Genomic DNA, 12,734 nt, shown 5'->3' on the forward strand with positions numbered 1-12,734 from the left:
CAGTTTCCTTTTAGCTGCTTTGAATATTTTTGTGTTTTTTAATTTTAAATATTGCTTTTTATTGGGTTTTGTCAAGAAAAATGGGCCGTCAAATTAATGTGAATTCATATAGTAGCTTTTGTTGACGAAGTTAACGTCGGACAAGTGATTATTTATGGTTAAAGAATGTCTCCGGTAAACTATTATATGTGTTACCTTTCTATAAGAACTGGAGTCGGAGCTGCCAGAGTTTCCTCCCTCAGCAGTTCAATGCCGATCAACCATTTCTGAGCCTCCTCCACAGAATCAGCTGGAAAATAAATAAAAACAGACGCAATTACTGCACTAATAACTAGAAAACATGAAAGTAGATTTACAGAAATAGCATCAGATTATGTGACGTGCAGCAGAAATCTATAATAATTGCTTTGGATAAATAAATAGTCTTCACCTCCCAGACTGAGAGTGTTGAGAACAAACTGTGATCCGTAGAAGATGGTGAAGCAGGAGTTCTCATCGTGTTTGTCTTTCCCATCTTTAAAGCGCTCAAAGTCTTTGGAGTTCCTCCCCGGACGAACCTCTCTGATCTCAGACAGATCCACTGAAAGACAACGCAGAGTTATGGTGGTTAATAACACTGAAAGAGGCGACTTCACGTTAAAATCCTCATACTGTGCAAAAGGCCTTCAATCTTCCTACAGACACCCAGACTGAAAATCAATGCATCTAAAAATGATGATGGTGTGTTTGGTGCCTCTCTGTGGTCATCTTTGCATCACTGTTTGCACCGTTTTTGTGTCTACGTCTGGTCATTTTGAGTTTCTGTAGGAGTTTTCAGTCTTTTTTTAGTTGGCTTGCACATTTCTGTTGTTATTTTTAATCTTGTTTTGTGTGTGTTTGCACAGTTTTTCTGACTATTCGTGGCCATTTTGAATTGTTTGCTGGCTATTTTTAATCTCATTAGAATAGTTTTATTTAGTCTACTTGCATCTGCAGTACTTGTACATATTTAAAAGGTCATTGCAACATCTTCTGATAGCTTGGAGGCTGTTTTGTCTTCATTTGTAGTCACTTTGAGTCCCTTTGTGGCCATTTTTTTTACATTTTTGAGGTTGTTTTGATTTTCTTTATAGTAGTCTTGTGTCTGTTTCTAGTCAACGGTGCATTTTCAGTCAGTTGGTTTGGTCATTTTAATGGGTCATTGTAAGTCATTTTGTAGTTGTTTTCAGTCACTTTCTGATTGGCTTGCTTATTTTTGCGGTCATTGTGAGTCTGTTTGAGGTCAGATTTACTCTTTTTGTGCATGTTTTGAGTTTCTTTGCAGAAGTTGCACATTTATTTGTCGTCACTTCGCATCTCTCCATATTTATTCTGATTCTCGATTGTAATTTCCAGGATCTTTTTGGCTGCTTTGCATATTTCTTCTCAGAAACTTTCAGTCTTTTGTGGTCACTTTGAGCATTTTGTGACTACTTGAACCTGTCATTTGTTTGGAGTCTCTTTGTGGTCATTTTGTCTCTTTTTGTGTTGTTTTTTGTCAGTTTATGTTCTTTAAGAATCTATTGTTTCTAATTTTGCGTGTCTTTGTATTCATTTTGAATATCTTTGCGATCATCTCGTCACTGCTTGTCCTATTTTTTTGATCTCTTTCTGTTCTTTAAGAGTCTCTATGTTGTCGTTTGGAATATTTTCATGACTGCTTTGAATTTCTTTACACTGTGGTACACCTATTTATAGTCATTCTGTGTGTCTTTGTAGCTGCTTTGAGTCGATTTGCATATGTCTTTCATCTAATAGCGGCACTGTTGTGTCTTGTTGTGTCTCTTTACATTTAATTTGTTTCTGTTTGCCGTGGTTTTGCATGTATTTGCGTTTGAGCATTTCAGTCTTTTTGAGTAATTTTCATTGCTTCTACTTGTGTAATTTGACTTTTTGTTTCATTGGTTTGTGTCTTTGTGGTCGTCTGAATGACGATCCTACAAAAATGTCCCCTCCAGCATGCCTCTTTGATTCCTGTAACCTTTAGCCTTCCTCATTAATCCTTCATACTTGTCGCTGGTGTCCTGCATTACATAGTTAGTGCTTCAGCTGGCTTATGTTGGTAAATCGAGCTGTTAAAACACACCAAATAAAAATCTACAAATAGTATCTGAACAGTAGCACACAAAGCTTTACAGCTACAACAGATTAACTGTTATAAACAAACAGTTGAATAGTGAAAAAACACATTCATTACTGAGTGTTGCATAGTTTTTAGCTTCTGATATTACTCACAGACTCCATCGGTCTTGTCTGCGGTTCTCGTCCAGGCCACCTGTCGAGTCTCCATGATCACCTGGACGGTGAGTCGCTCGGCCTTCTGTCGAAACACCGTCATCACGACGCCCATCTCCATGTCCCGCTTTATCAGGATCTTCTTGTACTCCGTCATCTCGCCCTGCTGCCCCGAATGAGCCATTTCTGCAGCTGAGACGGGACAGAAGCTCCGGTTAGCAGCAAAAATATGACATTCTGTTAGTTTCCTGTATTAAAATGAGGAAGGTTACAGACACCACTGATGTTTTGGATGTAGAAGGTCACTTGCATCATAATTTATTTGCTAACTTGTTCACTTTTCCACTACAGCTAAATATAAGCACATTTACAGAGAGTTGTGTTCGGTCGGATGAACCCAGAAAACCACGAGCTCGGTCTCCAGGTTCCCATACAGAGGAACCACTGTGCTTTAAACTGTCATTATTCCTCATTAACAACTTACAGCAGCAGTAACATGATCGTCCTGTGGCACATTTAAGGATCCTGTAATGGTCTTTAAAAAGCTCTGCGACCATGAACAAGCTTCCTCTTGCAGCTCCATAACTCACACTGAATCTTAGTTTGAGCTACGTAACACTGAGCTGAAAGGAAGCGTAATATTTCACCAGCGTTTCATCATTTCTGTTTAATCACTTTAGTGTTGTGCTCCTTTATGTTTTTTTAATTGCAGACTGAAAACTTCTAAATTAACCCTCTGAGCCCCAAAACCTGCCCGCAATAAATACACCATTTACAAAGAGCCACAAACTGCAGATTTTCAACTTTCCAACCGCCCTTGAACTACTCATTTGCTGTTCTAGTCTGAGCTTAAATCAGAATATTTCATGAAAACCACTTTATTCTACGTGTCTCGTTCAAGAAATCACAAATAATGAGCCGCTGGCAGTACTCACATTCTGTAAAAAACTAAAAATTCTGCTTTTCTCAACGCAACCATGAAGCCACGACCGACTCAGCTGGGACCAACAGTCACACGGCAAAAATTCAGAGAGTTTTCTGGTTGAGCTGCAGCCAGTGTTTCCACAGAGACACTGAGAGGAACATCAAAGCTACTGGATGAATAAAATAAAGTCAGCATGGCTCAGAAACAGTGAACAGAGGAGAGAGTTGATGGAGATACATTCAGCATGGAGAAACATCTTTCTACTGATGATGAAATGTGGCTTAAAACTCGTCCAAAATGACTTAAATTCACCTTAATGACTCAAATCTTCTTTAAAATGACACATTTCCAGATATTTTTAGCTACTTTCAAGTAAATTTGGAGCATTTTTGACTTATTTTTGAACAATTCTTGACTCATTTTGAACATTCTTTCTTACTTTGGACCAATTTTGAGTCATTTTAGAGAGGTTTTTCAATAATTTTGGACTGAAAATAAAACACACTGGACCAATAAAATAAGTGCAGCATGGCTCAGAAACAGTGAACAGAGGAGAGAGTAGTTGGAAGATACATTCAGCATGGAGAAACATCTTTATCCAGTATTTCTAACACTTGTGAGCACTTGGACAAATGTTTTTTCCAGGTTTTTACAATTTTTGTGAGAAGAAATGTTGATTTTTAGGGATTTATAGTTGTATAACTGTGTAATATGCAAATAAGATATTTCTGAGTTCTCTTTGCAGTAAGAAATGAGCCCACAGTGGAGAAAAATGTGTCAGGAGCAAAAAAAAGATTGTTTTCATGATGCATGTGACACTCAAAAGGATCAAAATCATCCACAAACAGCTGAAATGACCCAGAAAATGGCTGCAAACAGACGCAAAATTACAAAAATGTGACTAAATGACACTAAAAATGACCAAAAATGAGACACAAAATGACTAAAATGAAACACAAACAACCCAAATATCCCCCAAATGATCAAAATAAAGCACGAAACAGTAAAAACGAGACAAAACGACCACACATAGACCCAAGACAGCCTTAGTAAGACAGAAAATGAACACAAAAAGACTCAAATCTGATGCAAAACAACCGAATTTCTCAGTTCTCTCTCTTTCTTCATGGTTGTTCTGTTTCCACAGAGGTGCAGGATTTTATACTGTAGTGAAAAATGACCCACAGTGTAGAAAAAAAGTGACAAAATAAAGAAATAAACTGTTTTCATGATGTATGTGGCACTCAAAATGACCAAAATCCTACACAAGTAGCTGAAATGACAGAAAAAAATGTCTGAAACTGACGCAAAATGGCAAAAATGACACAAAAAGAACAAAAGTGTGACTAAAATTACACTAAAAATGACCAAAATGAAAGAGAAATAACCAAAGTAGAACCAAAATGAGGCACAACACAGTAAAAATGAGACAAAACGACCACACACAGACTGTAAATGAACACAGAAAGACTAAAATCAGATGTAAAACAACCTAATTTCTGATTATTCTCTCCTTTTTCATGGTTGTTCTGTTTCCATAGAGGTGCAGGACTTTATATTGCAGTGAAAAGCGAACCACAGTGAAGAAAAATGCGACATAGAGAACAAAAAAAACCATTCCAAAACTGGTTGGATTTCAGTGCGTTAAACAACTCTTGTATGTGGTGGCGGTGTGAATTAGTCTTGACCTATTTTCACTCTACACTTCTTGGTATAAATGGCAGTAAAATTACAGAAGTCCCTTCCCAGTGCGGTTATTCTCAGTATGTGAACCTGCAGAAACACCAGACGGGTGTAAACATTTAGTTCCCTTTCTAAATAACAAATAAATTCTTCAGAATGCGACACACCGTTTGCATCATTTGAGGAAGAAGGACTGTGAACTCACCACACAGGTCGATAAAAATAGCCTACCCACCTCACCTGCACTTTCCTTGTAGGATTCTTACTCTGTGAATCACCACCTGCCGATCTCAATGAAATAAATGTTGGTTTAAAGGCATCCGGACAAACACAAAGACTCTAAATTACTGAGTGATAAATTCAGCAGCTTCCTATTAAGAAAGGTTTGTCAGCCACAGCCAGCGTCACCAACAGATCAGTCCACAATCCGGTCAACTTCCACTTGTCATCCGACATTTGGAGTCTGATAAAAGTAAGAATTTGTGAGCTGATGTGTTCTAATTTTCCCTCAGTTTAACAGGAACCTGCTAGACGTCAAGCTGTTTTATTACTGATTGTATTTATTTCGACTACTATCAACAAAATGTCACAGTTGATCAAAAAGAAACACATAATGACCCCAATAAATGCAAAAAAGTACACAAAACTACCATGGAAACTTAAAAAAAGACCAAGAAGTTATCCAAAACAGCAACAAAATGACACAAAATCGCTGCAAAGAGATGCAAAACAACAACAAAACAATGCAAAAGCACTTCAGAAGCTAATATTAACCACAAATTAACCCAAACAACAACAAAATGACACAAAACTACCATGTAAAGATGCAAAATTGGAGTAAAATGATATAAAACTACCACAAAGTCATACAAAACCACTATAAAGACTAAAAAAGACCAACAACTGATGCAAAACAACAACAAAATGACACAAAACTACCATATAACGATGCAAAATTGGAATTAAATGATATAAAACTACCACAAAGTCACACAAAACCACTACAAAGGCTAAAAATGACCAACAACTGATGCAAAACAACAACAAAACGACACAAAACCACTACAAAGGCTAAAGAAGACTAATAATTGATGCAGTGCTACAACAAAATGACACAAAACTGCCATATGAAGATGCAATAATCGGAATAAAATGATATAAAACTAGCAAAGAAAGGCATGCAAAATAACGCAAAACCACTAGAAAGGCTAAAATTAGATGGAAAACAAGCAAAACAACACCCAAAATGACCAAAATGAGGAATAAAGTGGCAAAAATGACGTCATCACAAAGAAACCAAAATAATACAAGCTCAGCAGACCAATTAGTGACTAAAAATGGCCAATTTGAGACTAAAAGTGACCATTATTCTCGTCAAAATGGCCAAAATAAGGCAAAAGAAATGGTGAAAATTAGACAAAATGACCATAGAGACAATAAATTACCATAAAATGACACAAGACCCAAAGGAAACAGAAAATAAACACAATGAGACTAAAAATGATCATTTTGGGACTAAAAACAGCCAAAAATAAACACGGCATGACCAAAATTATCGACAAAATGACCAATTTGGGACTAAAATGATCAAAAAGGAACACAACAGGCCTAGCCTAGCCGCGCTAGACAACCACGGCAACGAATTTAATTCTCTGCCAGGGTCGACAACAAAAACGACAACAGTCGTTGAGCTCCATTAGCACCGACTCTGAATAATCTTTCTGTTAACATGTCTGTAATATACTTGAGCTTCACCCATTGACTGTATAAATAAGGCTTCACCGAACTACCGCATCCTCTGATTTCCGGCGCTCTAGGAACTACGTCAGCCTATTCGTTGCGCTGATTGGTTGTATACCTACCCAACTGCTGCAGAGTGATTTGATAGACAACCTTTTAGCCCGCCTCCCTTCCTGTCGAGAGTTCCCAGAGCCCTTGTGTCTTCAGAGCTGGGTCTAGCGCGTCTAGGCTACAACAGGCCCACAATTACAGACCACAGTCAGACTCTAAATGAACCTAACCACATTCAGACTCGGTGTTTCTGTTGAACTGTGTGAAGTCGGTGGAGTTCCTCTTTGAAAATACAAATATGAGCCTAGTTTTCCCCACAAACAGACGCAGTATAAATACCACATGCAAATATCAGATCATATCTTTATGTGCTGGATTCCTGTGTCACCTCACCTGTTGTTCTCTGAGGCCACCGTTTATTTCACACGTATACCTGTTAGTTTATTCTGGATTAAAGTTAAAGTAGGACAGATGGAGGTTTTCAAGAAATAACAATCTACTTTAATAAATTCACTATAAAATGTATGATGGCACTACAATAGATTCTACAGTACTACAGGATAGTATGCAGTAGTACAATATAGTATAACTACCATATTATATTATAAAGCAATATATTATAAAGTAATATATTATATTATAAAGCAATATACTATATTATAAAGTAATATATCATATTATAAAGTACCATATTGTATTATACTGCACTATAATATGTCATATAGTCCTATACTATATTATACAGCACTATACAATATCAGACAGTATTATATGATAGCATATGGTACTAGATTGTATTATACAGTATACTATATTATACAGTATTATACTATATTATACAGTGCTGTATAACAGTATAAAATATTATACTACAGTATACAGTAATACATTGCATTATAATGTACGATGTGATAGTACACAGTACTATACTATATTATACAGTACCATATTATATTATACAGTTCTATACTGTATTGTACAGAAATATATTATACTATAAATATACAACATTATACAATACTCTACTACACTACACTATACTATATTTTACAGTACAACACTGTAGTTTACAGCACTATACCATAATATATAGTAGTATATTATACAGTAATATACTATACTATGCTGTACATTACAGTACTATATGATGTCATGTCATGTCATGCTATACCACAGTCTGTGTCAGCAGGTAAACAGTGAAGTACAAGCAGGTCAGCAGAACAGGTGTAATATTTAATATTTAACTTGCAAATGATAAGTGAGATATCCAAACTGAGCAGCAGCATGAGAGGGGAATTACATTTTAACTAATCTGTGTTTTAAATATCAGTAAAAACAAATAACTTGGGACCAAATTTGTTATTTTTAGATGTGATTTAAAGGCAATGTAAATCAACAGAGGCGGAGGGAGTTCATACACATGTGAAACTACAGATATTTATCATGGAAATACGGATTATCTGAGGCTTCATTTTACAGTGTTCTGGGGCAGAGGTAATATTTAACTGACATTTTTCTACAACTCCTCCACAGGTTTCCAACTTAAAGTTTTCCCCGCTGAGGGGACGGCCCCTGGTAGAGCTTCATTCACAAGAAAAACAGTTCCTCATTCTGCTGCAGCAGCAACCGATACTGAAAACACTGCTAATATTGCAACCATGAGAGAAACACTGCCAATACTGCAACCATGAGAGAAACACTGCCAATACTGCAACCATGAGAGAAACACTGCCAATACTGCAACCATGAGAGAAATACTGCCAATACTGCAACCATGAGAGAAACACTGCCAATACTGCAACCATGAGAGAAACACTGCCAATACTGCAACCATGAGAGAAATACTGCCAATACTGCAACCATGAGAGAAATACTGCCAATACTGCAACCATGAGAGAAACACTGCCAATACTGCAACCATGAGAGAAATACTGCCAATGCTGCAACCATGAGAGAAATACTGCCAATGCTGCAACCATGAGAGAAATACTGCCAATGCTGCAACCATGAGAGAAATACTGCCAATGCTGCAACCATGAGAGAAATACTGCCAATACTGCAACCATGAGAGAAATACTGCCAATACTGCAACCATGAGAGAAATACTGCCAATGCTGCAACCATGAGAGAAATACTGCCAATGCTGCAACCATGAGAGAAACACTGCCAATGCTGCAACCACGAGAGAAACACTGCCAATACTGCAACCACGAGAGAAACACTGCCAATGCTGCAACCATGAGAGAAATACTGCCAATGCTGCAACCACGAGAGAAATACTGCCAATACTGCAACCATGAGAGAAATACTGCCAATACTGCAACCATGAGAGAAATACTGCCAATGCTGCAACCATGAGAGAAACACTGCCAATGCTGCAACCACGAGAGAAACACTGCCAATACTGCAACCACGAGAGAAACACTGCCAATGCTGCAACCACGAGAGAAACACTGCCAATGCTGCAACCACGAGAGAAACACTGCCAATGCTGCAACCACGAGAGAAACACTGCCAATGCTGCAACCATGAGAGAAACACTGCCAATACTGCAACCATGAGAGAAACACTGCCAATGCTGCAACCATGAGAGAAACACTGCCAATACTGCAACCATGAGAGAAATACTGCCAATACTGCAACCATGAGAGAAATACTGCCAATACTGCAACCATGAGAGAAATACTGCCAATGCTGCAACCATGAGAGAAATACTGCCAATGCTGCAACCATGAGAGAAACACTGCCAATGCTGCAACCATGAGAGAAACACTGCCAATACTGCAACCATGAGAGAAATACTGCCAATACTGCAACCATGAGAGAAATACTGCCAATGCTGCAACCATGAGAGAAATACTGCCAATGCTGCAACCATGAGAGAAATACTGCCAATGCTGCAACCATGAGAGAAACACTGCCAATACTGCAACCACGAGAGAAACACTGCCAATACTGCAACCACGAGAGAAATACTGCCAATGCTGCAACCACGAGAGAAATACTGCCAATACTGCAACCATGAGAGAAACACTGCCAATACTGCAACCATGAGAGAAACACTGCCAATACTGCAACCATGAGAGAAACACTGCCAATGCTGCAACCATGAGAGAAATACTGCCAATACTGCAACCATGAGAGAAATACTGCCAATACTGCAACCATGAGAGAAACACTGCCAATACTGCAACCATGAGAGAAATACTGCCAATGCTGCAACCATGAGAGAAATACTGCCAATGCTGCAAAAAAGTGCCGCAAAACTGCAAATAAGTGTTGCAAAATTAGTCAGAATCACCAAACAGACTCAACATTGTCAAAAACAAACCAAAAAAAACACCCGAAAAAGACGTGCTTTCAGGTCGGAGGTGTTGGTGGAGTGAGGAGCCTCTGAAACATCTTTCATCCAAACTACCACAAAGTCACGCAAAACTACTGCAAAGGCTTAAGAACACCCAAAAGTGACACAAAATAACCACACTGTGAAGCACAACAACACAAAGACTAAATAAGGCCAAAACGTTATGCAAAATGACACAAAATAACCACAAAGACAGGGAAAATTAGCCTAGCCGCGCTAGACCCATGTTTCTGAAGGCACAAGGGTCTAGGGAAGCTCGACAGGGAGGGAGGCGGGCTAAAAGGTTGTCTTTCAAATCACTCTGCAGCAATTGGGTAGGTATACAACCAATCAGTGCAACGAATAGGCTGACGGAGTTCCGAGAGCACCGGCGGATTGTGGCTAAGTCCCATTAGCTTCCCAACCAGCGGAGCCAACTGGTATATTAAGGATTTGCCATATCCCGTCGGCATAAGTCCAAATACGTCTTTCTTCTCAAAGAAACACTTCAGTGCCGTCCTTTGTTTATCTTTCAAGTTGAATTTTAGCTTCAAATCTTTAAGGGCTGTGGCCAAAGCCGAGTCAAAAGATAACTGTTTATTGTGCGCCGGCTGTTTCTGTCAGAATCGTCGCGCCTCTGTCGTCACTTTGTTACGCCCGCCTTCTGACTCTACACTTCATGGTGATTGGTCCGGTCAGTTTTAGGAGAATCCAGCCTCGAGCCTTATGGAGGGTAACTAGACCCACCCTGGCAGAGAATTAAATTTGTTACCGTTTGTTCTCTATCGCGGCTAGGCTTAGGGAAAATGGCAACAAAATAGATAGATAGATAGATAGATAGATAGATAGATAGATAGATAGATAGATAGATAGATAGATAGATACTTTATTAATCCTAAGGGAAATTCACCACAAAGTCCTGCAAAACAATGTGAGAATATTACAAAGACTACAAAAGACAAAAGAATGACACATGATAACACAAAACTATCACAAGGTGAAGCACAATAACACAAAACTGCACAACCAAAGACTACAAAAGACCAAAAAGTGGCATAAAAGTACAACAAAATGACACAAACTGTCATGGCTCCTCCCTCTCCTGCTCGGCTCTCAGCCTAATTAGAGACGGCTGTGAAGGAGCGCAGCTGGCCGTAATCAGCAATCACCGGCAGTTCAAAGCCTGGCTCTCCCCACTACGCCTTGCTGGGCCGTTGCATGCGATTCTCCGTCGAGCACCTATCCTCTGTTTGGACTCTGTCTTTTTTTTACCGCCTGGCAAAACTGCGTTTGCCGGAAGGTATTGTTTTCAGCTGCATGGTCTTGCTTGCTTGCTTGTTTGTCTGCAACAATTTGGTTTCCGCGCGATAACTCGACAAAATATTGATGTAGCCTCACCATATTTGGTACACAGGTGTACCATAACAAGACACAGCTCAAGTTCACATTTGGTGACCTTGACCTCATTTTCAAGGTCACAGGGTTCATCTTCGTCGCCGGGCGGTCCAAGTTTGGTAAAACTTCTTGTTTTTTTTATTTCAAAAAGTCACAGATAACATCCAACATCAACATGACATTGAAGCACACAGTTTGGACTCTGTCTGCCCCTGGATTCCTTCGTCTGTTCCGTCTTCCTCCCCTCACCCCGGAACCCACGTCTGCTCGTCCTCCCTCCTCCGCTCCACAACCCCTTGGTCTGCTCCGGATTCTGCCTGCTCCGCCGCCCCAGTCACGCCCCAGCTATCGACTTTGTCAGCTCTGTCTCTGCCCTGTCTCCCGATTCCCCTGGACATTATGTGAGTCACTTTTCCCCGTTTAGAGTTTAGTTTTAATTTAAATCCGCACCGCGGTCGTGCGCCGTCGCTTTAGTTTCAGTTTAGAGCCCTGTTCTGTTCATTCTCCATGCCTCCTGCTTTAAAGGCATTATGGAGGATGTTTTTTTGTTTAATTTGTCTGATTCACATAAAATGAATATACTGACCTTTAGTGGACTTGTATGTATGGTTTCTAAAAAAAATGAAAATAAAAAAAAATCACTGTGGACATGGCAGGACCTGAAAAACATCAGCCAATCAACGCGCTCGGACCGAGGCGTTTGGTTTGCTCCCTTTCCTGTCAATCAAAAATCTTCCGGCTCAGGCCTAGTTACGTAGATTACTTAGCTTAGTTAGTTTTTTTTAGCTTAGTTTAGTTTTATTCACACATCAAAACAATACAATACATGGTGTATACAACACATATTTTGGTTTCCAATATTTTACACAGGCAGATGTGTGAAAAGGGTCACCCCAAGGAAACTATTTATAGCTTTTTACCATGAATACAGGATATTGGCCAGATATCCATATAATTATGGACGACATACAAACAAATAATTTACATACAGATAAACAATAGACAATCTCAATGTTCAGGTTACGTTGAATTCAATTTGAAGTACCAAATAGTAGTTTTGACAAAAAATGACACAAAACTACCCCCAAAAGAAGCAAAATGCAAGACTATTGCAAACTAAAACTTGAAAAAAAAAATTATGCAAAATTACACAAAATAACCGCAAAGACCTGCCAAATGGGAATATAATAACTCGAAACTACCAAGACCACTAAAATGACCAAAAAGCGACGCAAAATGACACAAAACTACAACAATGTGAAGCACAGCAACGTAGAATTACTGTAAAAACTAAAAAAAAAAGACCAAAAAAGTGACACACAACAGGGACAAAAATGACACAAA

The 12,734-nt window shown here is 38.9% G+C and overlaps 1 protein-coding gene across 1 annotated transcript in view; it reads right to left on the reverse strand.

Annotated features, from left to right (window-relative positions):
• Positions 1–12,734, reverse strand: part of plcg2 (phospholipase C, gamma 2) — a 56,966-nt gene that overhangs the window by 43,360 nt on the left and 872 nt on the right. Inside the window, exons 2-4 of the mRNA XM_051952038.1 lie at positions 2,254–2,445; positions 431–580; positions 196–289 (exon numbers count right to left, since the gene is read on the reverse strand). Of these exons, the coding sequence (XP_051807998.1) occupies positions 196–289; positions 431–580; positions 2,254–2,437 (428 nt within the window). The 5' untranslated portion in view covers positions 2,438–2,445. The remainder of the gene's footprint in view (positions 1–195; positions 290–430; positions 581–2,253; positions 2,446–12,734) is intronic.

Source organism: Acanthochromis polyacanthus, chromosome 8, assembly GCF_021347895.1.
Source record: "Acanthochromis polyacanthus isolate Apoly-LR-REF ecotype Palm Island chromosome 8, KAUST_Apoly_ChrSc, whole genome shotgun sequence".
Lineage (NCBI taxonomy): Eukaryota > Metazoa > Chordata > Actinopteri > Pomacentridae > Acanthochromis > Acanthochromis polyacanthus.